Raw genomic sequence first — 26,538 nt, forward strand, 5'->3', positions numbered from 1 at the left:
TGTTCCCCATCACCTCTGAGCTGATCAGCCTATAGGTGGGAGGGAGTTAAGGTGAGACTTCTGACCCCAATAAAAGGGGCCCAGATGGAGAGAGGAGAGGGGTCACCATGAGGGAGTAGCTATGGGACAGTCACCATCAGAACAAGAATAAAGAAGAAGGCCAAGGTGAGACCAAGATGGCAGGTAATGCCATGTAGCTGGGAAGCAGGCCAAGCCAGCCTAGTTAGAATAGCTGAGAACTAGCCCAGCTTAGTGTCTGACACGTCTCTTAAATAGACTAGCTCTCTGTGTCATTATTCACAGCAAAGGAGGGTGTAGAAAAGCCCTCGAACTTTTACCTTTGTTAGAAATTCTTTTCATGTAAGAGAAAATCCTGTTTCCTTATAAAATGTTAAAAAATTTATAAACTTGTTCGCTATAAAACTGCAAGCAGCAATTAACAAATGAACATAATCTAGAAGTCTAACAGGCAAGCACAGCTACTAAAATGTTTGCAACGTAGTAAATGTTGCTATAGAAGGAAAGTTCAGGACGTGTGAAATTGTTCTCATGGTTTTAAAAGGAGAAAACAGTGGGCGCGTGTATTATTTGTAGCTCTATTAAGGAAAATATGTCTGTGTCTAGAAAAAACTGGAAGTGCTTCTAACAGCTGTTTCTTGAGAGTAATTAGTAACAGAATCATTCTTTCTACCTTTCTGTATTTTCATTTTCCTCAGTGACTATGTCTTACTCTCTAACTAACCTACAGGCAGCACTGTGGAGGAGACTCATAGCATTGCCGCTTCAGTGTGAAGTATGCACATACACCTCAGCGGTGAGCTGAACTGCCTCTGGAGGAGGCAGGGCCCTCAGGAGGGTGCATAGCTGTGGGAGGAGGTTCCTGATAGTGGAAGATTATTCCTGTTCCCTCTCTCACTGTTTTTTCTGTGCCTTTTAGTGAGAAGTGGCTCTGTCACTATGAGGTTCTGCCCACGAGCATGACACCAAAGGACTACCAAAGGATGCTGGATCTTCTAAAACTGACAGCCACATACATCTTTCTACCTGTTTAAGTCAGAGAAATGTGTTTTTCCTTGAGCTGCTGTAGAGTTCCAGCTGGCCCTGAATTTGAGCTCATCCTACCTCAGTTGGCCCCTTGCTGGGATCATTAAGTGTGGAGTACTACACTTAGGGAGAAAAGTGGTTAACCTTCTAGCAAAGAGCAGTTTACGTGAGATATTTAGCCATAAAAACAAGAAAGTAACCAATGTAGATGTCCTTTAAAAATTAAGATCCTTGGGCTAAATTTGGGGATTCTCCTACAGTGAAGAGGTACTGGTAACACAAGGCTTAAGAGAGTAGTGGCAGCCATTTCCATAAGAAGAAAGAGAGATAGGAGTCAGATAGAAGGTCCAGACAGTAGCACTGTCAAGGGGCATCTCCCTGCAGGAAAAGGTAGTACAGCCATGTCTGGGACATTTAAAAAAAGATTGCCACTTAAGTGAGCAATCTAAAGACCAGAAACCTTCTATGAACTGCACTTTCAGTAAACTCAAAGCAAATGTCACAGAACCATATACTAAAACCAGGCCAACAAAATACTTCTAGTTTTTTGTTGCGGGGAAGAAACTGAGTAAGAACTCAGCAAGGGAGAAACCCGACTGATCCAGAGTCTGCAGGGGAATATAGACTCAGATTCCAAGCAGCAACAATCACAACAAAACCCATGAACCCAAGATTAACTTCCATGACTCAACTCTACAAAGGACAGCTCTGAGGTGGGGCGGGCATTCTCAACTGTGCTCATAACACACCACCCAGAGGTGTGACCGGCATCTGTGAACTGACCTGTGAAGAAACTGTTCATTGTTTGCCAGAGTCAGAAATTCAATCTTTAGAAGGGAGGGGTGTGACAGGCAGCTGGGAGCCTAGCAAGGAAAACTGAGAGCTGTGAAACTAAAAGCAGTGGATAGGCTACACTACATCATATGCTACACCTCCATCAGGGGACAGGCTACACTACATCCCCATGCTACACCCCACCAGTAAACAGGCTACACTATATCATATGCTACACCCCACCAGTAGACAGGCTACACTACATCATATGCTACACTCCAATCAGTGAACAGGCTACACTACATCATATGCTACACCTGCATCTAGCTCTCTCTTCTTTTCAGTTATTTCCCCATTATTTAATAGTTACTAAAGTTGACTAGCCACACTCTCCTCTTTCTCTCCCCCTCCCTGCCTCTCTCCTTTCTCCTTCTTTTTGTTTTCTCTTTTATTCCGTTCCCTGCTATTCTTCCTTTAGCTTTTCTTTTTGATAGGCTTTCTCAAAGAATAGAGGGAAAACCTGGGTTTATGGGGGTCTCTTAAGAGCTGGAACTGATTAGGATTCTGATTATTATATTTTATTTATTTTTCATTCAATCTTTAGCACAAACTGCCTCACCTCCCCTTGCTACTGTCCCTACGATTGTTCTTTCCATGTATGTTTCCATCATCCACCTTTTCTACTCTCACTGGAACGCTGGATATCTATCCTGGTGCCCTGAATACCAATCTAGCAGAGAAAATGACACCTCAACTCTATTACAACATTGAACATCGATAACACTTCCACTACAAAAGTAATTTTAAAAAATTCAGCTGTATTAATTACTTTTCTGTTGCTCTGATGAAACACTATGAGCAAAAACAACTTAAGAAGAAAGTTTATTTGGCTTGCAGTTCTAGCAGAAGAGTCCGTAATGACAAATTTAGAAGGAGGGCATTGGAGCTGGAAACACAGAGCAATGTTCAATTACAAACATAAAGCAGACATAAACTGGAAGTGGGACAAGGCCACAAACTCTGAAAGCCTCATGTCTTAGGGTTTCATTTCTGTGATGAGATATCCTGACCACAGCAACTGTTACCAAGAAAAACATTTAATTGGGACTGACAGTTCAGAGAGTTAGTCTATTTCTATCATGGCAGGGAGCATGGTAGCCTGCAGGCAGACATGATGTTAGAGAGGAAGGTAAGAGTTCTACATCTGGATTTGGGGGAGCAGGAAGAGACAGCAATCCACCAGACATGGCTTGAGCTTTCGAAAACCTAAAGCCCAACCTCCAGTGACACATTTCATCCAACAAAGCCACATCTCTGATAGTGCCAGCCTCTATGAATCTATGAAGGCCATTTTCATTCAGACTACCACATCCTACTTTAGAGACATACTTCCTCCAGAAAGGCTCTACTTCATAAAGGTTCCAAATCTGCCCCCATGTAAAACAAAGAAACAAACAAACAAACAAACAAACCCCAGCACCATCAACTAAGGACAAGTGTCCAAATACATTAGCCCATAGAAGCATATCTCATTAAACCCACCACATCTTGTGTCCTATAGGCTCATAGTCAAACTATAATGCAAAATGCATTTAGTTCAACTTTAGAAGTCCTTATAGTCTTTCACAGTCTCAACACTGTCTCAAAGTCCAAAGCCTCTTCTGAGACCCAAAGTAATCTCTTAACTATGACTCCCCTACTGACTAAGAAATCAGATCATATGCTTACAGCACACAACAGCACAGAATATATATATTTCCATTGCAAAGGCACGAGGGCATACTAAGGAAAAACTGACCACAAGAAGAACAAAACACAGCAGGGCAAATATTAAATCCTGTAACTCCAAGTCCTCTATCAAAGAGACAACACGGCACAGTCCTTCCAGATTTGCTGATTGCAGCATTTATATCTCTGTTGCCCGGGTACCAACTCTCTGTATGCAGCTCTCCCCAGCAGATATTTCATATCTGAGGCATCCCCCAAATACAGAGGTCTTCACTGAAACCCAAGCTTCACACATTGGCATCTCAGAATGTCCTTCTGACATCACTGTCAGGCACTGCCACTGTAGAGTGAAAATTATAAAGATCATTTTATAAAATATATACAGGATTTTCTTTAAAGGGCATGAAAAATATAGAAAGTTTTTATGACCCCTAGACCTGAGCAAAAGAATACAGGTTCACTAGTTCCAAGAAAACGGAACTAAATGTAAGATTTTGGGCATTTACTGCCCTGGGATACATTCCACATTCTGGGAGGGGTACATTATCCCTCAGTCAGAGGACACTTGCTAGATTAACATTCCTTAGATCTCAGGGAAGAAAACCCACCTGTGGGTGGGGAAGGCCCAAAGCAGGAAGACACATTCCTGACCACAAAGAAAAATGCAAGTCATCTAGGTGGGGCTGAGAAACTAATCATGATGACAGGGCAACAACTGATAAATAGTTGAGCAAGTGACAGGGAAAGACCACATTTTTGAGAGGAATGAGTATATAGAGTGTTTTCCACATGACCCTGATTCACTTAGGTTGGGTTCCTCTGGGATTCTCTACTATTTTTATGTTATATTTCCTTAGCAACCCCTCACCCCCTCCTCACTCCCTTGGTTTGTGGTTTTCCCCTTTAAAAAGCCCCTCAGCTAGCCAGTCTTTGTCAAATTCAGCTGCTGTGTGTGAGCAAGCAATTTGATCGCTGGCTGGCCAACTCTCCCTAATAAACCTCTGCTGATTGCAACCAGGTACGATGTCTTGTGATTTTTGGGTGGCCATGGCTTCTCGAGACTTGAGTAAGCGTCTCCTGAGTTTGGGGGTCTTCACCACACAATGACTAGCCTCAGTGGCTCTCTGAGACCATACAGAAAGAATACAAAACCCTTCACCTTTGTATCTTCCAAATCTCTAATCCAGCACCATGAGAATGACACTGCAAAGTTCAGGCTGAGATGGACTCTGTCCATTAACCACTTCAGCATCAGCACTTGTATGTTGAAATAATTGGTTTCTGAGAACAAGAAATGCTTTAGTCTTTCTCTTTTCACAAGTTGGAAGCTTAGCTGGGTAGGGTTTTGTCTTGAAAATTGCCTTCCCATTGTTTCAGTGCACAGCAGGAGGCCTTTATTTTAATGGTGATTAACCTCCTTAACAATTACAGCTTCTGTTTCAGCATATGACTTTGCTATACAATAAAGCTTCCTGTTGCTCTTTTTCTCCAAGCTTTATATTTTGTATTTCTTTCTGCCCCTTGCTTTTTTTCACTGTAGAACAATGTAAGAGGTATCAGTAATCACCATACCACTGACTCTGTTACACACCCTTGAAATGTCCTCCACCAAAAGCCAGTCCATTACTTTTAAATTTAGTCTCAAGCAAGTTCTTAGGACAAGGGAAGAAGGTAGCCAGATTATTGCCAAATATCATACAAATGGCCCCAAGCATAGTTGTTAATTGAGACCTTGTTCCACTTTGAAACCTCAGGAGCCAGACCTCCACTTCTATGTTAACTTGGCATCTATTTTATATGCTTCTACTAGAATGGCCTATTAGTTCTGGTTACAGCATTCAACTGCTTTTCTAGTCTGAGGTTTCAAAGTCTTCCACATTCCTTCAAAAAAATTAGATTCTTCTCAGCAATAATTCAACTCTCTAGTACCAATTTCTGTGTTAGTTATTTTTCTGTTATAGTGATAAAATACCATTACCAGAAATAACTTACAGAAGACAGAGTTTGTTTGGGCTTACAGTTCATAGTTCAAGAGTTAGAGAGTCCATAATGGTGACTAAATTATGGCAGCAAGTGGCCAGAGCAGGAAGCTGAGAGGTAATGTCTTCAAATACAAATGTGAAACAGAGCTGGAGGTGGGGTAGGGCTACACATCCTCCATGCTCTTTCCAGTATATCCTCCTGCAAGACTCTCCCTCCTAAAGGTTCCTCCCCTACTACTAGTGCCACTACTTGGATGAATTATTCAGATATATGAGCCTATGTAGGACATTTCTCATTCAAATTACCACATCTACCCACAATACAATTCCAAATTTACACGTTTCAATACAAAAGACAACAATCCGGAAAATTTACATTACTCCAAAAAATCATGACTCTCATAATAATAGCTTCCAATGAGAGTAGATTTAATGAAATCCCAAAGAATTTAAAAGAATGATTGTAAGTATGTTCAAAGAAATCAAAGAAAAAAAATCATAGATTACGTAACAGGACCCAAGCAAGTATTAGCAAATATATGAAAATCAAAATAATCTCTTGCATTCTATCTGACTATAGTAGAATAAAATATAGAACACACACAGGCTCACAGAGACCCACTTTCTCCACTCAATCAATATAGGGCTTGAAGTCTTAGAGATAACAGTGAGATAAGAGAGCCAAATAAAAGTAATAAGTTTAACATCTTTATATACAAAAGATTATTTTGCACATAAGGAACCCTGACGACTCTACCAGAAAACTTTTAATCTAGTAAACTATTGTGTTAGCATTGCCTGGGAAGACATGAACAAGCATTATTTACTCTAGAGAGGACACAAAGTACATGTAGACCAAATTCCACCTTGATGAAACAATGAATTTATTTGGCTTCTATACAAAGCAAAACTGAGGGACTACTTACACTGATAATTTGCACTCACCTTGAACAAACACATTGAAAAATAAACTAAGGAAATAATGCTATTCACAGTTGCCTCAATAGAAGAAAAAGGGAAGGGAAAGCCCTCTACATCAAGAACTTTTCTATACTGAGTAAAATAACTGAAGAAGATACTGGAAGATGGAAAGGCCTCCCATGTCATGAACTGAAAGAAGTAATATGAAAATGACTATCTTAGCAAAAGCAACCTATCAGTTTAATAAAGTCTCAATCAAAATTACAAAACTGTATGTCATAGAAATAGAACAAAAAAATCTTAAAATTCATATGGAAGAATTTTAAGACTTTGGATAGCCAAAGCAATCCTAAGCAAAAGAATAATGCTGACACTACCACCATAACACAATGGTTATACTACTAAGGCACAGTGATAAAACAGCACAATACTGACACAAATACACACATGCAGAGCAACAAATATGAGCCAACTACAGCCATCTGATTTTTGACAAAAATGTCAAAAGTACATATATTAAAAAGCCAATTTCTTCCACAAATGGTGCTGGAAAATATGTATACAGAGTATGAAACTGGATTTCTGTCTCTTGTCTTGTACAGAAATCAATTCTGATAAATCAGAAATCAAATACAAATCCAATAAATTCAATAAATACATAAAATAAATGTGGGTATTAATAAATATCCCAAATCCTAAAACCTTTAGAAGAAAACACATTAAGTTAGAACAAGTATTCTTGATATGTCTACAGTTGCACAGGAAATAATAATGACTGTTGACAAATGAGACTTCATGAAATAAAAAGATACTGTACAGCAAAGGAAACATTTAACTTGGTATTCTGTAGTAGTTTCTCATGAGATCAAAACATTCTATCTTGGAATGAAGTTCCTTAAAACACAGGATGTTAAAGGGAAGGTAAAACACCAGGATATTCTAAGGAAACATGAATTTAAGGCCCATGCCACAGGAAGAAACACATACCTAGTACTGCAAATCTGGCTAATAAACCATGACTGGGGAGCTTATAGATTCCCAGGGATAAGGCAATTACTGCTAATTACACTGTTGGTATAGGGGACTAAATGGAGTCAAAGAATCAAAGTTCCTTCTAAATTTGTGTCTCTATACCTATCCATAAGTTGGTGCAGCTCTCAGTCCTCACCAGACAAGTTTCTTGGGGGCAGAGCCTCACGATCGTTCAACATGTAGAGAATAAAGTGTCTGTGGAGTACTTGGTCATAAATGGAACATCTGTATCACATCCTCTACCCGCAAGGTTCAGGGACCTCAAGAAAGATGGCAGAAAGACTGTAAGATGAAGGAGATTGGGGAGGAATCCAAGCACAACAGTATCCCCTGGACATGAGAGGCCTACTGTTCATGAGGCACAGCAGCTGTAGATGCCTGTACAGTCTCAAACCCATCAACATTTCAGCCCCCAGTCCTAGTTGATTGTTGTTGGGCAAAGACAGGTCAATGTTTAAGGGTATGGTCTCTGGTAAGAGCACCATGCTCCAGTAGATGGCTCCACATTTGTGAGTATGTGAACAGCACAGATTCAGTGGGTTATTAGACCACTAAAGAGAATATGACATTTAAAAGGGAGAGGCTAGGGGACAAATGTAGGAGTTAAGGGGAAGACTAGGGTGACTACAATTAAAATGATTGTACTCATGTACAGAATTCTGAAATGATAAAAATACTATAGTAAAAATAAAGGGAGCACAGAAAAAAGAAGAAAAGAAATGAGAAGAGGTAACAATGAATGCTGGCAAAGATGTAAATAAAAGGGAAGCCTGATACACTTTTAGTAAAAGTGTAAAATAGTTCAGAAGAATAAAAGCCAATACAAAGGTTTCTCAAAAAAACCAAGGCTAGATTTAACATATAAACCAGATATGGCTCCTGGGCTTTCGAACAGACTCCAAGTCAGAGTATCACAGAGATACTTGCACCATGTTTATAAAGTACTTAGCTAAGTTCTGGAACCAATCTAGGTATCCTCTAATAGTAGACAGGACAAATAACACATGGTATACATACTGAATTTTTTTCAGCCATGAAGAAGAACAAAGTCAGGTTTTCAGGAAAACTGATACAACTGGAAATAATCATGTTAAGTGAATTGAGCCATCCTGGGAGAGACAAATATGATGGTTCCTAGATGTTTTAGTGCTACATAAAATCATGTATGTAAACAACATAAAGAAAGAATGAAACTGTCTAGGAAACATAGGGACAAGGAGCAAAAAGAGTGGGAAAAGAGGGGTTATGGTGGAAAAACTTATTAACACACAGTATTTCATTTTATAAAAAAGTTAAAGAACATTAGGAACTTTACTTTTTTTTTTTAAAGTATCTACCAAGTCAATGAGGCAATTCTAATTCCAGTCTACATGTGGATTCTCAGTAACAATCAGCACAGCTTAAACATTTCTAAAGGGAAACCTCTACAGTCAGAATTACTAACTGGCTCCTGACTAAATTTTGCTTCTCAATTTAATATCCTTTATACAAAATATAAGGACTCTTTAGTATTTTTTTTTCAGGGGTTCAAACGAGTGACTTTTATTCCTTTGCTCTGAAAAGTTGTGTGTGTGGGGAACTTAACCAAGAAAAGTTACTAGACCAATGGGGCTCTGAGACCTTAAAATTTAAAAGCAGAAACAAACCAGTTGCCACCAGTTTGCTCAGACACAGCAGACTTGGTGGTTCTATATAAAAAGTAAAAGACTGTTGATGGCATACATGTACCACCCTTGGTAAGTAGAGGGCAACATCAACACTTTATACCCCAAACTCTTGGCGGCAGTTTCAATGTGATCAAGGTCAGTGTGGAATGCAGATGTTCTTAACATGGCTAGGACTCAATAAATCTAATACACTAAAATCATGATTACATTGTGAAAGAAAATGCACAAAAACCAAACAGCAACTTTTGAGATCTTTTTCATTTGAAGGTAATCTTAATGCTATTAAAATTCACAAATATGCTATTTTTTATTACCCAATTCTAATTATCTAAAACACACATTGCAAACATACAAATATCTATTCTCTCCACATGTCAGCGCCCATTCATCATGGTTTTGGAAATGGGAAGAATAGATTCCCCTTAAATTGCAAGTCAGTAGGTGTTTCTTTACAGTTAACTTTAGCAAAATTCATACAAAATAGTGATTAACAATGATCTTCTTTACTTGTTAACTCACAAGGAAACACCTTCAAAACAGCATTTTGTTAAAGTTTCTGTACTAAAATGTAGAAAAACTGAACTACACAAATATTGAAAAGTTAAAAATTCCTTAATTTTTTATTCCTGGTACCACTACCACAATTTACAGGGCAATATACCTGATGTAATGAAAAGAAAAAGAAAAAGAAAAAGAAAAAGCTACAACAGATAAAAGACCTCAGGAATGTACATCTAATTGACACTACATTGCATTAATCAATAGCTGCACTTTTTGCAAACTGTGGCTATGACAGTCCTGAACAAGAAGGGTTTCCTGTTTAAGCTGCAGTAACTTTTCTGACTATGGATCATCGTTCCTCCTGTGGCAGATTTTTACAGCTCCTCTAATGCATTTGGGACGACTGTCTCAAAGTAACCTGCAGCTTTCCTGACAACTCCTCGCTCTCTCTCCTGCTAAGAACTGTAGCCGTTTCTGTTTTGCTTTAAAATCTTCTGCTACCATATCCACCACTTCCACCTCCAGATCCATAGCCACCACCATAGGGACTGCCTGAGCTTCTTCCACCAAAACTGTCCCCTTTCATGGGTCCATAATTTGATTGCTGCTGTCCACTATAATTTCCAAAGTCATTATAGTTCCCACCACCATAGCTACCTCCACCAAAATTTCCTCCTTCATTGTAAGCATCATATCCTCCTCCACCACCACCATATCCACCACCTTGGTTTCCATATCCCGGTTCAACACCTCCATAACCTCCTCTACTACTGTAACCAGGACCACCACCATAGTTGCCACCATCACCTCCAAATCCATTATATCCACCATCACCACCTCCGTAACTACCTCTGCTGCCACCACCTCCACCACCATAGCCTCCTCTTCCACCAAAGTTTCCTCCACGACCAAAGTTTCCTCTACCACCTCCAAAGTTTCCTCCACGACCCATGAAGTTGCCAGATCCACCTCCACGACCTCTCTGTGATCCAGCAGACTGCATCTCTTGTTTAGAAAGGGCCTTTTTCACTTCACAATTATGCCCATTAATAGTGTGGTATTTCTGAACAACAATTTTATCAACTGTGTCATGATCATCAAAAGTTACAAAAGCAAATCCTCTCTTTTTCCCACTCTGCCTGTCTTTCATAACTTCTATGGTTTCAATCTTGCCATACTTTTCAAAGTAGTCTCTCAGATTATATTCTTCTGTATCCTCTTTAATACCACCAACAAAAATTTTCTTCACCGTTAAATGGGCACCAGGCTTTACAGAATCCTCTCTAGAAACAGCTCTCTTTGGTTCTACCACACGCCCATCAACCTTGTGGGGCCGAGCACACATTGCAGCATCCACCTCTTCAACACAAGAGTAGGTCACAAAACCAAAGCCCCTGGAACGTTTTGTTTGGGGAATCTCTCATTACCACACAGTCTGTAAGTGTGCCCCATTTCTCAAAATGTTCTCTTAAGCTATCATCTGTGGTTTCAAAGCTCAGACCACCAATAAACAGCTTCCTCAGCTGCTCTGGTTCCTTTGGATCATGGCCCCCCCCCCCCCCCCCCCCCCCGCGGCGGAGTCCAACTCTTTAGTATTTTATAAATAAGCTCCATATTGTTTATTTGGGGTGAGGGTGATCACAGCTGGTGACTATTTGATGTGTAGCTATTTCCTTGGAATTGAAACATGTCCTGGAGTCCTCCAGGAGGGAGACTTATAAAATCTCAGCAAGCTAATTAAAGTTACCAGACTGCAGAAGCTCAGAAGTTCCTCTATTCATAAGTCTTTCCATGGAACTCAGTCCAAGCTGTGAAGGGTGCTCAAGGGGTCCATTTTTTTTTCCTGAGCCATTACCATAGCAAAGTGGCCTTTTCAGTGATGCAGCTACCTTATAATCACCCTTTTCCTGTAAGTAATCCCTCACCCATGCTCATGGTGCTAATACCACGGAAGTCAGTGATACACCAAGCTACTTTTAGGTGGAATAATTGCTCTGATCTGTCATCACATGTCCTCAAAAAAGTTACAAATATTTTTACTTGAAATCTCTTATTAGCTGGTAGTTTGCTTGGAGTCATGGACTGTACTTTCCTTCAGAAGTTTATAAAGTTTTACACACACACACACACACACACACACACACAGACACTGGCATGTAAGAAAATGTTTTTTTAAGCTAGGCATAGTGGCACATGCCTTCAATGCCAGTACTCAGGAGGCAGAGGCAGGTGGACTCTGTGAGTTAGAGGCTGGCCTGGTACACATAGTGAGTTCCAGAAGAGCCAGGGCTAGAGAGAGGCCATATAGTCTCAAAAAAAGAAAGAAGAAAAGGAAGGAAGGAAGGAAGGAAGGAAGGAAGGAAGGAAGGAAGGAAGGAAGAAAAAGAGAGACATAGACACACAAAGAGACAGAGAGAAAAAAATGTTTTTCCTAGATTAGATATGCAACATATTTGTTGAATACTTACGTACCTTTATTACATGTATATATAATTTACAGAGTACTTATAACTTTGGCCTGACTACAGTGTTTAAGTATAATATATTTTCATGCTATTTGCAAGATGACTTTTCAATGAAACTAAAAAAAAAAAATCTATAGATTTCATCTAATTAATTTTCAATGAAACTTTAAGAAATCCAGAGTTCTTACACAATGTTACACATACTAGTAGTGGGATTAATTGCTAGACAATGTTTTTTATAAACATAAAGGTTATGAGTCAGTGAACTTGTAACTGAATTTACCTAAAATAACTGAAATTTTATACCAGAAGTGATAGCAAAATTTATTTCTACAAAATGGACCACACTCTGATAAACTATAGTTCTGAAGTTTCAGAGGATTATTTCAGAGCAGGGATAGTTGCTATTTTTTTTACAATTACTATAGCAATATAAATAGATATTTTTATTTAAGCTACACACTAAGATTAAGATAAAAATTGTATATTTTCATAAATATTGAAAATTCAATTAGAGGTTATACTCACTAATAATCTTTCAATATTTCCCCCTGCGTGTGTGTGTGTGTGTGTGTGTGTGTGTGTGTGTGTTTATACATGCAGAGGTCAACTTTGGGTTTCTTTCTCTATGGCTTTCTACCTTATTTTTTGAGACTATAGCTCTGCAGGTCACTAGCTCAGCTAAACTGTCTGCCATGAGTTCTGGAGAATCACCTGCCTTTATCTGTTCAGGTTTGTAACCATGGCTATCTTTTACATGGGTTTTATTGATACCGAGTTAGAAATTCATGCTTTAAAAGCAAGCACTTTATTTATTGAGCCATCTCCTAGTTCTAACTAATAATTTCTGATAAGAAATGAATGTCACATACAAAGTTTAAATGAGATAAAACTTGTTTAAAGCATTAAATTACAATTAAGATTTCAACAACTTTTCAAAATGGCAAGTACCTTTGCTCAAACTTCAAGTATGGTGTATAGTCTATTACAGCAGGGAAGGTGCCATCCAATCCTTCTCCCTTTAGGCAGAAGCTAAGAAAGCAGACAAACACTCATATTAATACATAAATAGTAGAGTTACAACCTCATAAGAATTTTTTCATAATTTAATTATTTGTTACAAATAAGTACCTTAAATGTTTTATTTTCAATACCAATGACAAACATTATTCAAGTTAGTATATTATTACATGTTTCATAAAGCAAAAATAAAATTTACTAAGAAATAAATCTGTTTTAATCACTGCTCTACTGCCATAAAGAGACACCATGACCACAGCAACTCTTACCAATAAACAAGCATTTAGTTGGGGGCTTGCTTACAGTTGCAGAGGCTTAGTCCATTATCATTATGGTAGGAGCATGGTGGCAGAAGGGTGTGCTGCTGAAGTAGTGAGAGCTACATCCTGAGCCATAAGCAGAGGTGAGGGGGCAGGGAGAAGGAAAAAGAAGGGGGAAGGAGGGAGGGAGGGAGGAAGGGAGGGAAGGAGGGACGGAGGGAGGGAGAACGGGAGCACAAGTGCACTGGGCATGGCATAGGATTTTGAAACCTCAAAACATACTCTCTCCAACAAGGCCACACCTATTTCAAAAAAAGCTCCACCTCCTACCCCTTGTGATCTTTTCAAACACCGAAACCCCCTGGTGACTAAGAATTCAAATATATGAGCCTCTGGGGACTCTTATTATTCAAGTCACCACACAATCTAAACCACATTTTTCTATTTGGCAATATATTATATTTTATTGAACATTCAAAATGTCACCAGATAATGTTCAAAGGAAGATTTGTTTTCCATGTTTAAATACACATTCTCAGGTGACACTGAGCATCCCCTAGAAAGGTCTGATTGATTAACAAACAGCAATTTTCTAAACTAACTAAATAAGTGAACAGGCTTGGAACTTAGATTTCTAAGCGGTGCTGAAAACCCACTAATCTCTAATTATCTTCTTTTGAGATCATAAGATCAAGAACATGACTAAGCAACTTGCCCAAGGGTATTCTGTGATGCTCACAATGCCAATAAAGGAAATCTAAATCTCTTAACCCCCAATCTGGTAATCTCTACTTTTGTACAATATACAAAAAGATAAAAAGGTATTTGGTTTATGATTACTGTTGCTAAAAATTTGGGTGTAGTTATTCATACATTATCCCAGTTGTAAACAAAACTTTGTCTTAAAACAACTAAAACATCAATAACAACAAAATCAAATCCTAAATATAAATGTAAAAAACTTATAAAAATATTTCAGTGGAAAAGAAATCGCCTATGAACTCCATCCTTCTAATTTTGTTCCAGAGTTTGACTGTTAAAATATTCCCTTTAACATACTTATACAAAGAGTATATATATTTGCTTTTCCAGGCTTGAATAAGAATAAAGTTAAAGCGGCATCACTTTATGTGAGCTTTCCTTCATTTTCACAAATATTACTAACATATGTTAAGGTATTTGCTTTCTTACTCATCACACAATGTCAACCAGTGAGTTGCCTCAGCAGGCAAAGACACTTGCTGCAAAGGCCTGGTGACTGTACTTCATTCTTTGGATCTCATATAAAGGTGGAAGGAAAGAAGCAACTCCATAAAGGTTCCCTGACCTCTGTACATGCACATGCACATGCACACGCACACGCACACGCACACGCACACGCACACACACAATGTGGTTTAACACACAATGTGGTTTAACCCAATGGCATTGTTTGAGATGGTTTTGGAATCTTTAAATGTCTTGATGGAGGAAACGGTCAGTGAAGGAGGGCTTTGCACATTTGTAGCTTAGCCTCACCTGATGTTCTCATTCTGCTTTTTGAGTGGGGATGCAATGTGATCTGCTAGTCACCATATCTGTCTTCCCTACTTGCTATGTCTTCCCTGTTATAATGGATTCTAACCCTCTGAAACTACAAATCAAAACATAAGCCTTCTCCCAATTTGTTTATGTCAGAAAATTTTATCAAGCAACACAGAAGAGGCCAATACATAAATAGTACCAGAAATTAGTCATTGTGGTAAACCAGACCATGTAGTTTTAGGCCTTTATTACACAGGAGGAATGTGTAAGATTTTAGGAATTTGGGCTGGAAAGCTATTAATGTTATAAGCAGAGCTTACTAGGGCCTTTGATGGAACCTTGGAAGACAGCAATATTACCTGGCAATAGCAAGCCAGAGAAACTTGGACAGTAAAGACCCAGCTAATGAGGTTTCGAAGAAAAACAAAGATTCTAACATGAATGTGTTATTTTGGCAAAGAATCTGCATTTGGCTCATATTCTGAGAACTTATGAGAGACAGAATTTAAAGGTATTGAATTAATTTCTTTGGCAGAAGAAATTTCAAGAAAGTACAGTGTTTAGTGGAGTCACATGATTACTATTGATTGAGCTTATTCAGTCCTACAAGGAAAGGAACACATGGTGCTGAGGCGGAGAAATGTGCAGTTTGGAGAGGAAAAGAAAAGAGCACTGGGAAGCTTAAGGTGGCAGTTAAGACTAAAAACCACTAATTGCTAGAGATTAGTGCCATTAAGGAGAAGCCTTCTGCTCTCCCCCTGAGCAACAGGAAAGGTACCCTGAGAGCAAAGCCTCTGACTTTGGAAAGGAAAGACCCAGACAGATTTCCTGCTCTTTGGAAAGCAGCTCTCAAGAGATTTAAAAAAACAAACAAACCTGTTTTAGCATAAAGAATCTGCTACAACTAGGTCCTAGGAGGCCAGGCTCCACCCCACGCTGGAAGCAGAACTTAGCAGAGTCTCCAGTGATGGCATATCAGATGCAAGTCTGAGGGGGATCTGAGACTCTTTTCCCAATAATTCAGAAAGCTGCTGGTGGCATGCAATGTGTGACAGTGTGACAGGCTGGAGTCCCTAGAAAGAGGCCCTAGGAGGCCACTGCATGAAGCTGTGAAGGTTATAGTATAGACTCTAAGATGGTGGATATATCACTGCCATGAAATATATTTTGAGGAGAGCAGCAGACCAAGAGTGAAAACAGCCCAAGAGAGTGGCAAATATAGGCTGCATGGTATATGGAGGTACAGATCCATACGCCCTTTGAAACTAAAGCCAGACACTGGCCATAGAACTACAGGATTTGGTGTTTGCCTGTTGAAGTTCCTGCTTTAGTCTAATCTCAATATGCTTGCATTCTTCCCTTTTAGAATGAGAATATACCATTGTATGTTAGAAGTATTTAATTTATTTATTTAACAGTGGTTCACAGTCAAAAGACGGTCTTAAGACAGAGAAGACACTTCAATCTTGAGACTTCTCCACACTGTTGGAATTGTTAAAGACTGTGGGAACTTTAAAAGTTAGACTATATGTATTTTGCACCATAATATGGCCATCAGTGACCAACGTGGAATTTTGTGGTCTGAATGTAAAATAAAATTTTTAAAAGAGAAAAAAAGTCAAACATAAAACATGGACTTAAAGCACTAAGATGATAGGGGCCCCCTATATAACAAGTTAGCAACACCTGAGGATCACAAACAGTCTTCAGGCTGGCTAGATCATTCAGTGAGTAAAAGTGCCTGCCTTCAATCCCAATGATCTGAATTCAATCCTCAGGACCCTCATGGCAAAGGAGAAACCAGAATCCTTCAATTTGTTCTCTGATCTCTGCATGCACACTGTGGTACTTGTAACTTGTGTGCCCACATACATACATACATACATACATACATACATACATACATACAAACAAACACCATAGAAGACTTCAGACTTTATGATGTTCATCCTAAAATTGAGCTAATACTAGTTCATTAAATCACAAATAGGGGAGATCCAGACCTATGAAATGACAAATATTTTGAAGAGAACGTAAGTTACTAGAAAAAGGTAACCTCCTTAAAATTAAAGAAATCTAAAGTCAAATAATTATTAAAGTCAAAACCCGAAAGTCATATTGGTCTTGTTTTGTTACTATTGTTGGATTTTTCAAACGATTCTATGTATAAAAATATTCGTCCTTCATTTTTATTTTTGAATCCTCTTACAACTTTTTACTTTTAATATAATAACATATAATGAGATAAATTGAATACAAAATTATGTTTTCAGAATCTAGAAAGTAATTTAACTATAAACATTTTTAGCACTTGTTATAGGTCTAACACTGATTCATCTTGTTGAGAATAAAGGGGAAATTAATAATATGCTCTATTTTAAATTAATATTAATAATTCAAGAAGTATACCTAAGACATCCTCACAGATGAGGATTTTCTCTATCAAGACATGGGAAAAGGAGAATTTTGCTTACTTTAAGTTTGCTTGAAATCTGTTTCTTTACATTTTAAAGCAGTAGCTGAAGATCTAGAAATTTCTCTTTCTGCCATCTGAGCCTGCTGCTTCCTGCTGCTGAATAGATACAGTCTACTCGTTCCTTTCAGTCAACTTAAGAATTAAGTTTGAAAGCAACAGAAATCAAATATTAAAGTCTAACTATGCTATACTTAGAAAAAGAAACCTCCTGAGTAGAAAGAATTAGGTATGGACATTTAGCTGACCAGTGAGTACCTGAAGTCAATAGCATTGAGTCCAAGCAGCATGCCAGCAAGCATGTTTGCTTCTTCACCCAAGACGATGGCTCCATCTTCATAAAACCTCCTGAGAAATGCAACGAGTGAATACATGGGTATGAAAGATTTGACTTATAAATTTGACTTATAGAAATCACAGCCATATAAAGGGCTTAATTTCACTGGACTCATATTTTAAAAAATAAGTATTATAGTTTCGAAAATATTTACACCCCAAAATAAAAATAACCCAAACCATCCAAACTCATTATCCTAAATGAAGTCATTACTCCTTATTTCTTTAAATGCTCTCTGGAAAAAATCTTTAAGTTAATAATCTCAATGGACCCTGGATGTCCAGAAATTTCCTTAATATGGAGTAATATAAATGTCAAGCAAGAGGTGGCCAATTCAGGCTCCATTTTAAGGGTCTGTTTTCAAAACTGTGTAGACATTAGTTTGTTATGTACAGAAAGAAGAATTTTTGTCTTTCTGCAATGCTAAGAGTTACTGACCAAGTTTAAAACTTAGAAAAAAGTTTATAATTTATGCTCACATTAATATTATGATACTCAAGCAGATGGTTATCAAGATGCCTGTATATAAAAAAGAAACTACCCATGTTCTAACAACATGTGGGCATAAATTTGGCTCTGCTGATGACTAAAGCATCCTGTTCTGGTTAATGCTCATTTAAAGTTTCTTTTAGAAATATTCAGATATTTACCAGCTATTAAAAGTCAAAAATATTTGCTGAATTTCATATTCATGACGTATTTAAGTTAGCAACCCAGCTCTCTAAATTATTTCTACTAAATCACACAGCTTCTTGTAAAACAAAAATATTTAAAGAAAATTTATCCATGTTATAGTTCACAAGGAAGTTTTGATTAATAAAAAGTATGAAGAGGAAATGAGAGCCAACCATTTACTCTTTGACATGTGTACAACTACAAACATACCAGAGGGCTATCCTGGAATAAATGTTTAAAAAGACCTTTATTTAGCACTAAGTTGTTCCAGCCCATATTCCCCTCTTCAGTCTTCTCTCCCATCCCACCTTGGTGAGATGGAACCTATATATGACTCTGTTAAAATTGCTAAGAACAGGAGATTAGATAAGTCATAGGCCTATCTTGCACCTTCTGAAAATTGCTCTTAGAGATTTACATAAAAGGAGAAAAAGTAAAACTTCTAGTCTGACAAAGATTAGTAAAATTAGTGATGTTTCTATAAATTCCATAAGAGTGTTCCAAAAAAGAGACATTTAAATAAAAAACACGGATTTTGTTCCCACTCCAGTCTAGTTTTTTTTTTTAATCAAAGTGTATTACAGACTTGGAGAAAAACTATACTTCTAATGTTCCTTTTCTTATAGTTGAAAGAAAAAAATAGTAAAATCTGGAAAATAATTCCTAAAAGATCAGCTCTTTTAGTAAACTGTAGCTATATAATGTATTGTGTATCTCATTTGGTATGTACTAGCTACAAATAAAAAGCCCTAATAGTCTGTGAGATATATCTCATCCATCCCTGTTTAATTTAACCATTATAAAAAGTATTTTACTTGGTTTCTCTTACAGCTATCACTTTATACAAAGCAAGCCAATGAAGGCCCAGCACTCATGCACGCTTCTGAAAGCTGGCTTGCAGGTCATACTTGGGTACCACTGATACCTAATTGACTATCTCCTTTGTGTCCTCCTACCCTTTATTACTGGCCCTTACTCTCCACCACCTTACTACCTTCTTTTCAGTAGTTGCAGATAACTAAATTCTATAGAACATTAATACATAATAACTATAATAATAATGAAATTACTTGGAAAAGAATTCTAATCTTTTGATCTTGAGAATCACTCAATTGTCTTTTATTTTCTTTTAAGAAACATTATTTTTAAAGACTAGCTTATTTTTATATGTATGAGTGTTTTGTTTAGATGTATGTATGTGGACCACTTGTATGCCTTAGATCCTTGGAGGCCAGAAGAAAGCTTCAGATCCCCTGGGACTAGAGTTACAGATGGGTGTGAGCCACCTTGAAGGTGCTAGGTACTGAACCCAGAACATCTGCAAGAGCAACCAGTGCTCTTCACCACTGAACCATTTCTCCATCCCTTTAAAAAATACCAATCTTGAGCCTACCACATTTTGAAATTACAGTTTAAGAGTCAAACAACAATAATCTACTTGTTCCCTAATATTCACTGTATTAAGGACTGCTGAAGAATATCAAAACAAAACAAAAAACAGTATCTGATTTTACAGAACTATTTATCTGAGTCTAAGGATCTCTTATATTTACATGTATATAATTTATTTTAATGAGATGGTAGAAATTAGTTCTCCTAACTATTAAAATGAGCCAAATTTTTAAGCTAATGATTTTTTAGAGACTATAAGTGAAATACTTGCTAGATGTTAAATAATTTATTCCAGTCAAACCATAATCCAACTGTAACACTGCACTAGCCTGACAATATAATTCAACAGTGAGTGGAGAGCACAAACTCAAGAGGAAGACTCCTTAAGAGGCTTCAACTTTCCATTACTGTTTCTGTGTGAGGAAGATTTCAGAAAATTGTCCATCTAAGTCTGAAATACACAATGAATTGAACTAATCTGAAGAAATCTTACATTTATCACTTAGTTGAAGACATTAGTCATTTATACATTAAAGGGGTAGAAGGAAATTAATATTTATCTTCTTAATAAAACTCAATAAAACTTTCCAAGATTTCAAGAGATCATAAAATTTCAACCATTCAATACCGTCTCATAGAAGAACTAGAATAGAAAAGCTGGCTACAGTTGTTAAGTGGAAAAGCCGAGCATAAAGTAAGCACACAACAGAAAGAAAAAACAACTCCTTTGTTAACAGTATTTTTTGTTCTAAAGAAAATATTTTTTGAGAATACTAACAAAAATGGTACACTGAATTCCAAGAAGATAAATATTTAAAGTACTGAGGTAAAAAAAAAAACATAAAATTCCACACAAATAAAAGAGTATATCATTGGATACTGCTCAATATTTTACATTCAAACAAGCAATTTTTCATATTATTGTGATCTATATATTTTTCTCAGATTGTGACTTTATTTTGTCAAAGCCTATTGGGACAGTTCTTCAGTCTCTAAAGGGAAGAATAACTCCGGGAGTCACAGGGCAGATGATGTATTGGTTTAATTTTAAGTGGGAATTTCTAGATTACGCCATCATTATGTTACACAGCAACTAAAGTATGTTCAGAAACGTATTGTGAAGCATCCAGTGTTACTCTAAGAATAACATATTTGATGTCAGATATTAAGTTGTGTTCTGTGAGATTTTTAAGTACAAACCAACTAGGATTATGCTAAAGAAAGTGATCTATATTTTTATTAGGTGTATTTCTATCAATTATTTATTTTGGATAAAAATGTGCTAATGAGCTGGGCAGTGGTGGTGCATGAACACCTTTAATCCCAGCACTTGGGAGGCAGAGGCAGGTGGATTTCTGAGTTTGAGGCCAGCCTGGTCTACAGAGTGAGTTCCAGGACAGCCAGGACTACACTGAGAAACCCTGTCTCGAAAAACAAACAAACAAACAAACAAACAAACAAACAAACAGTATGTGCTAATGACTAGCAGTGTGACGCATCCATATAGTCTTTGTTGATTACATATAAATTAACTCTCTTATAATGCTATCCTATTGTTCATTCTGAAAGATCCTTTCAAAGCCTTTCAGGTTGGTAAACAATAAATAACCTGTGAGTGGGATCAAGATATTTCAGAAAAATATCATGATTCAAATTACCCTTTTGTAAAGATCATAAGTTATACTCTGAAAGCATATTGTTAAAATATGAGGAAGCTTATATGTTGAAGAAATTTTGTTATGGACATTTTTCTTTTCTGTTTCCAGTTTAATCTGTACATAAAAATTATAATAAGGAACCCATGAGAGAAAAATCTTCTCATGTGGTAGACAAAATAGCATAAATAAGCATTATATTATGCTTAGAGTTAAAATGGATGTGAAATGGATACAACATAAATCTCCAAAGATTTTAAGAATGTGAGATTCATTGATTATTTTACAAACTATATAACGAATCCTTCCTTCTATGTAACAAAAACTATGCTGTTTACTCCATTTATAATGGCAGAAAGAAAGAAAGAAAGAAAAGAAAAGGAAAAGAAGAGAAGAGAAAAGAAAGAAAGAAAAGAAAGAAGGAAGGAAGAGAAAGAAAGAAAGGAACTAGACAGTTCCTTCTTTCTGGAGCATAACATCTCAGTAAGTTGATAGGCAAAAAAACCAAAAAAACAAAAACAAAGGAAAAAGACAATTATCGATGGTGATAAATACTTCAAAGTAGGAAAATAGTTTCTTGAGGGAAAGATGAGATTCTAATTTTTGAGTCATTAAAAACTGGTATACTTTGTTTAATCTGAACCCTTGATCTACATGAGTCTAACCACAGAAGGTTTTGTAGGCGGTGAGACATTTACAAAAATAGTGAAGAATATGTATTGAGCATAGGGCATAATTATAACTGTTTTATTCAAGTTGTTTTCTTTAATTTTGCTACTACATATTATCCTCCAGAGAAGTTAAACAACTCAATACAGGGCCCCCAGCCAGACAGCAGTAAAACCAGGAACGGTTTCAAGAAATATAGCTGAAACATGCTGGCTAAGGCAATAAGCAGTCATTTAGATATTTTATGGAAAAACTGACAAGATCTCCAACTTTCAAGGTAGGTCAGCAGGTGTATGTTTCTTGGTGGGGACAAACTAAAAGTTCCTTCTGGAGGCTAATAGGTACAGATGTAGTCTGGAAATAAAGGAAGTCTAGATTATTCTGAGTCTTAGTGGGTGAAGAGAGAGATTCCACATAAATTTAAGATTAGAACCAACAAGACTTGCTAATAGACAGGGAATGAAGGAGAAGTGGAGTATGAATTTTATACTCCCAACTAGTTTAATTATGTGTACACAGTGAAATCATTTGACAAGGGCAAACAGTGTTATGAGAAGGGGGAACACATTTTTGAACTATTTATCTGGAGATTTAAATGTGGTCTCAGGATAATATAGACAATATTTAAAGCCAAGAAAAGAAATAAAATTCTAGAAAAAGAAAAAACATGAATAGAGGAAAAAAGAAAAAATAATAAAAGATTGAGTTAAGAGAACAGTGAAATTTAGGATTTTTGAAGAAATGGTAAAAGTTCTCTCTATATGTATTCTAGATATATGTTATTTATCAGATATGTGATTTTTAATTTTTTTACTATTCTGTGTTCTTGTTTACTTTCTTGATGGTGTCTATTGAAGGATCAAGTTATAAATATTGATTACCAATTTATCTATTTTTCTTTTGATTTTTGTACATAAGATATCATGTCAAGGAAATAGCAGAGAGCTAAACCTATATTTTCTTTCAATAATTTTGCATTTAAATTGGATGTCTTTGGAGTTTTTTATGTCATGAGGTAGGACAATCCAAAAGCAACTTTCAATACGGATTAAAGCAGGTAATAGCAACAGCCTGTAACAACAGTTGTATAAAATGCATGAATTACTTCTGGAATTTCCCAGTCAATGAGTAACAGAAATCATGGAAAGCAATTCATATATATCAAAAGATAATTTTAATGTAAGCATTTAGCATATTTATAGATTCAAGAACTCTTGGTTCTTAAAAGATTTAACAATTTATTACTATTCTAGATACTTTTCTAAAATTGAGAGCTCCATGTTTAGCTCAGGAATTTAAAAGTTATTTTATATTTTATTCCTTCCTTTATACCAAAATATTATAAAAACTGACATTTCTTTATTACATACATAATTTATCATTTTAAATTAAGTACTGAAGCAGCTAAATTTAAGTTTTCATAAAGTTAATTTTATCTTTCTACTTTCTGAATATATTATTGCCAATATTTATTACTTTAAATGTTCACCAAAATATTTTCAATATTGTTTCAAACATCACATGTATAAAATTTGAATTAATGTTTCTAATTATTGCCAATATTTATTACTTTAAATGTTCACCAAAATATTTTCAATATTGTTTCAAACATCACATGTATAAAATTTGAATTAGTGTTTCTAATTAATTTAGTCTGTGGATAGACAAAATTTAAACTTTGAATAAACCAATTAGATTTTAAATTCATTTTCATTTGAGATTTTCCTGAGAATGCTATCAAAGTAATTTTGCACCTTTAAAAAAAACCTCTTAGACTGTACTCTATCACTTCCCAAGTCAGGCTGTCTCCAGTTAACACCCAAATTCCTGAATCACAAAACATTTTACGTTTTATTCTTTTTCTTTTCCAGTTGCTCCTCAGGATAATTTTCACTTCAGTAAAAAGTTCACATGAAATTCTTTAATACTTTGAAGGCAGTTATGTACTCCAAGAATTTGTACTTCAGTCCCCGCCCTTCCTCCACCCTTCCTCCATCCTTGGATACTCAGATTAGTGCTTCAAAGTTGCCTGCTTTAGCTCCTCCCCTTGAACTGGGGTAAACACGCTGACGCTATTTTAAAGACTATCATTTCTCTTTGTGAAGTCAGACAGAACGAGAAGAAATCCACTTGATTCAGATACTCTCAAGATTCTTAAAGGAATAATTTCCTTTAAGCGCTTACATCTAGAAGCAGTCAGATAAAAGGTAATGTGCGGCTATTCTCTCCATGACTATTCTTGTATTTTACAAATTTACTCTTCCAAATGTGTTTCTTTAGCCAGAGATTTACATTGAAATTATTTATAATTAAAAAGTTATTTGAATTTATTTCAGTCAAAATAACAAAATTAAGTAGTTAAAAACGTTCTGGATTTTCACATTTGTTAGTCACAATCTAAGAAGAAAACTCTGAAATATCTTTGTGCTCACTTTCCTTCTTGTAAATCATGAAGCCACTGTATTCACATTTAAGCACCTTTGTTAGGGCAGATATGTTTATGTATACATGCATGCATATAATATGCAGTAAGCCACACTTGTGATTTGAATAGAACATGTTTATATAGTATTATAAGACCTTTTATTTCAAAAACTTTTTTTTTTTGCATTTAGAACTGAATCATTTCCTATTTCATCAGGGTACGGCTAGATGTAAGACAAAGCTCAAATGTTTCCTTTTAATTTTCAAACTATTGTTCCAAAAACAATCTATTCAAAAATCAAGTCTAATGTACCCAATCATTTCAACTAAAACATGGGACTAATAACTTGAGTGACATTTCCATGTTTTCTTAGAAAAGATGAAATGTAATTATATAAAAGGTAATTATTATATAAGCTTAGTTTTAATTTAGTTTTTGGTTTTTCATACTAGATTCTGATACTGTGCTCTACTTTTATTTACAAAGCATTTGTACCCTCAATATTTCTTTTTACAATTAAGTTTGTTTCCCTGTGATGATAAAATTTCATTTTGTCAGGTTCATTTTAAAGGTCTAAGAGTTTATCATCATCTCACTATCCATCTTTAGATATATGCCAAGAGTACCAAGTTGTTAAAAATTCTCAATAAATAAATATTATATTTATCGTATTAAAACACTTATAGTTAAAAGTTCCTGATTAAATTTATTATCATAATACTTTTGTATCTATCAAATTAAAAGCTTACTGTTTTATTTATTATCTACAGAGTTGAAAAATTCTCAGTAAGTATCTGTACCAGTTAGCTGGCTAAAAGAATGTCATAACCTGTGTCAAGGTTTTATTAAAATCTAGAGTGTTAGATCCATCAGAACATGGTGTTAGATGGGACATGGGAATTGAGGTTAGCCAGGACATGGGAATTGAGGTTCCGGATTCATGAGTTCTTTATTCCTAATCTTTATCAAAACTGATTTACAGCTGCCATTTTACCATCCTTTTCAGACATAAGAATGAGGTAAAATAAGGAAAGTCGTTTAGAAGCACCAAGGCAGCCTTCCTGGGAGAAGGGAAATGCTCTACAACTTGCCATGAAATGTGATGGCGACTAAACAACTAAATTTGGATTTTATATGATCTTATTCAATTTTATCTTCTATAGTGTCTTGTGCCAGTGACACTATATAGTATATTTTTAAGATAATAAGATTATTAAATGCTTTCATTTACAAGTATTTCTGACATAGAAGAAAGTAGTACCAACAACAGCAACAAATGTAGATCACCAAACAAGAACTAAATATTTAACAACTGTTGTGCAGCAGAAACCTTTTCATCACCAATTAAGAAGCAATAAAGTCTTCATTTTTACAGAGCAAACAGTAGGTCATCCCTTAAATCTATATAACCTTAGAAAAATAATATCTACAAAGAGTTCACTGAAAATACAACAAAGTCATTATTAATTCTGTATATGAATGAAAGAAATAAATGATCTACTTATAGTCTTCTCAAGCAGAAAGATAAGGAAGCACTACATTGGGGAAAGACACCAGATATTTAAGAATTTCATACTTAGAACTTCCTTCAAATTTATCAGAGGAAAGTGAATGGGTGGGGAGGATGAAGCTCAAATCACTGACCGATTGATACTCAGAATGACTCCATGAAAAGATATTCGAGGTGGTACCATGTATACCTTTACACCAATCAGTAAGTCAAATGTATAGTCAGGTGACAAATTACACTTTTCTAAGAAGACAGTAGATTTATCTGAGAAATAAGAAAAATAGATGATTTGAAAGTTGAGAACTTCAGACTATCTCTTTATTCTGATTTTCAAATCATAATATTAGAAAATTGAAAGAACTTTAAACCTGGTTGTTTTGAAGTCTCTCAAAGCTGTAGAGATGTATTCAGACAAATGTTTTTCCATGAGTGCTACTCTGATCCAGGCTCTACCCTAAGAGGAACAAGAAAGGATCAAATAAGA

The 26,538-nt window shown here is 36.2% G+C and overlaps 3 protein-coding genes across 6 annotated transcripts in view; 1 reads left to right on the forward strand and 2 right to left on the reverse strand.

The window, feature by feature from the left end:
• Positions 1-26,538, reverse strand: part of Rundc3b (RUN domain containing 3B) — a 117,287-nt gene that overhangs the window by 44,486 nt on the left and 46,263 nt on the right. For all 3 annotated transcript variants that reach the window (XM_076913108.1, XM_034519163.2, XM_034519165.2), the window contains exons 4-6: positions 26,423-26,508; positions 17,650-17,739; positions 13,066-13,146 (exon numbers count right to left, since the gene is read on the reverse strand). In XM_076913108.1, coding sequence (XP_076769223.1) covers positions 13,066-13,146; positions 17,650-17,739; positions 26,423-26,508 — 257 coding nt within the window. The remainder of the gene's footprint in view (positions 1-13,065; positions 13,147-17,649; positions 17,740-26,422; positions 26,509-26,538) is intronic.
• On the reverse strand, positions 9,431-11,584 carry LOC117720928 (heterogeneous nuclear ribonucleoprotein A3-like). Its single transcript, XM_034519638.2, is given in 3 exon segments — positions 9,431-11,063; positions 11,065-11,236; positions 11,550-11,584. Coding segments are annotated over 3 exon segments (1,137 nt in total). The 3' UTR covers positions 9,431-10,133.
• Abcb1 (ATP binding cassette subfamily B member 1) overlaps positions 24,202-26,538 on the forward strand; it is a 159,857-nt gene continuing 157,520 nt past the window's right edge. For both annotated transcript variants that reach the window (XM_076913103.1, XM_034519162.2), the window contains exon 1: positions 24,202-24,326. The gene's annotated coding sequence lies outside the window, so the exon portion shown is untranslated. The remainder of the gene's footprint in view (positions 24,327-26,538) is intronic.

Source organism: Arvicanthis niloticus, chromosome 15 (genome assembly GCF_011762505.2).
Source record: "Arvicanthis niloticus isolate mArvNil1 chromosome 15, mArvNil1.pat.X, whole genome shotgun sequence".
In the NCBI taxonomy this organism is placed as follows: Eukaryota; Metazoa; Chordata; class Mammalia; order Rodentia; family Muridae; genus Arvicanthis; species Arvicanthis niloticus.